Source organism: Jaculus jaculus, chromosome 9 (genome assembly GCF_020740685.1).
Source record: "Jaculus jaculus isolate mJacJac1 chromosome 9, mJacJac1.mat.Y.cur, whole genome shotgun sequence".
Lineage (NCBI taxonomy): Eukaryota > Metazoa > Chordata > Mammalia > Rodentia > Dipodidae > Jaculus > Jaculus jaculus.
The window spans coordinates 86,969,074-86,970,789 of NC_059110.1; the positions used below are offsets into that span (position 1 = coordinate 86,969,074).

General features: G+C 45.7%; 1 protein-coding gene across 1 annotated transcript; it reads left to right on the forward strand.

Annotated features, from left to right (window-relative positions):
• Window positions 1-332: 332 nt before the first annotated feature.
• LOC101609108 (dnaJ homolog subfamily C member 15-like) lies at window positions 333-866 on the forward strand. The gene has a single exon (XM_045159720.1). The coding sequence runs from the start codon at window positions 333-335 to the stop codon at window positions 780-782; it is 450 nt and encodes a 149-aa protein (XP_045015655.1). The 3' UTR covers window positions 783-866.
• The last annotated feature ends 850 nt before the right edge of the window (window positions 867-1,716 follow it).

Consider the following 1,716-nt stretch of genomic DNA (forward strand, 5'->3'; position numbering starts at 1 on the left):
TTTTGACTAGGTTTTCAGAATCAGGCGTGTGGAATGGGCCTCTAGTCCAATTAGAGAGCAGTGGGTTTTCCCCATAACAAACATGCCACTAATACACCCATTGGCTCATTTGACCTGGCTGGCCAAACTGAAGGCTTTCAGTGTCCTGTGTTGTGTATCACCACTGATGACTTCTCTTTTCCCATAGGGCTGCATGCAACATAGCTTTTTCCAGCTTTCTGTCTGCTGGTCTACATGGAGGAGGCCTTCAGCTCAGCTCCAGCTTGTGATAGCAAGGTCTTAAAAAGAGTTAATTAGGGACGGAGCCGGGCATCCTGTGAGTCCGCATCGCCATGGCGGCCCACGGGGGCCTGGCTTCCTCCAGCGAGGGTCTGCAATACGCTGAATACCTGCCTCCCTCAGCCCAGTGGCCCGACACCGATGTGGACCACCGAGCGGCAAGAAGGTTGATAACTGTAGGACTAGGTATTGCAGCTTTTGCATTTGCAGGGCGCTATGCATTTCAGATCTGGAAAGCTTTAGAACAAGTAATAACAGAAACAGCAAGAAAGATGTCGTCTCCTAGCCTTTCATCCTACTATAAAGGAGGATTTGAACAGAAAATGAGGAGGCGAGAAGCTAGTCTTATCTTAGGTGTAAGCCCATCTGCTGGCAAGACCAAAATTCGAACAGCCCATAGGAGAATTATGATTTTAAATCATCCAGATAAAGGAGGATCTCCTTACTTAGCAACCAAAATAAATGAAGCAAAAGACTTACTGGAGGCAACCACCAATCATTAATGGACACTCCAGGACCACAGTGAAGACTTACTGGAGGCAGCCACCAAGCATTAATGGACACTCAAGGACCACAGTGAAGACTTACTGGAGGCAGCCACCAAGCATTAATAGATGCTGAAGGACCACACTGAAGGGAAAAAAAGTAATCCAAGATTTAGAATCCTAAAAACTAGTGTAAACCTTTTCTTCTATCAGTAAACTATGTAACAATAAAAGGTGAATAGCCATGCATTTTATTTCCTTTTAAAGGAACCTTATAAATTCCTCATAAAGAACCTTAAAAAAAAAAAAAGAGTTAATTAGAGCTGGGCATGGTGGAACACTCTCTACCGTGAGACAGTTTCTGATTGGCCTGAAACTCACCAGTTTATCCAGACTAGCTATCCATCAAATTCCAGGGGCCCTCCTCTGTCTACTGCTCCTGCACTGGGATTACAGGCACTTACTACCATGCCTGGAATTTCACGTAGGTGCCAGGGATTGGACTCAAAATTTCATTCATGCTGCAAGTAGAAGTACTTTTTGGCTGAGCTATCTCCCAAGCCTCAATTTTTTAAAAACTTTTTTTAGAGAGAGAGAAAGATGGAGAATTGGCAGGCAAAGGCCTCAGCCACTGCAATTGAACTCTAGATGCTTGTGCCACCTAGTGAGCATGTGCGACCTTGCACTTGCCTCACCTTTGTGTGTGTGTGGCTAACAAAGGATCTAGAGAGTCCTTAGGCTTCACAGGCAAGTGCCTTAACCACTGAGCCATCTCTCCAGCCCCTCAGTTTTTCTTTTTAGATAAAATATGCATAAGCCTGGTGTGGTGGCACATGCCTTTAATCCCAGCACTTGGGAGGCAGAGGTAGGAGGATCACCATGAGTTCAAGGCCACCCTGAGACTATAGAGTGAATTCCAGGTCAGCCTGAACTACAGTGAGACCCTACCTCG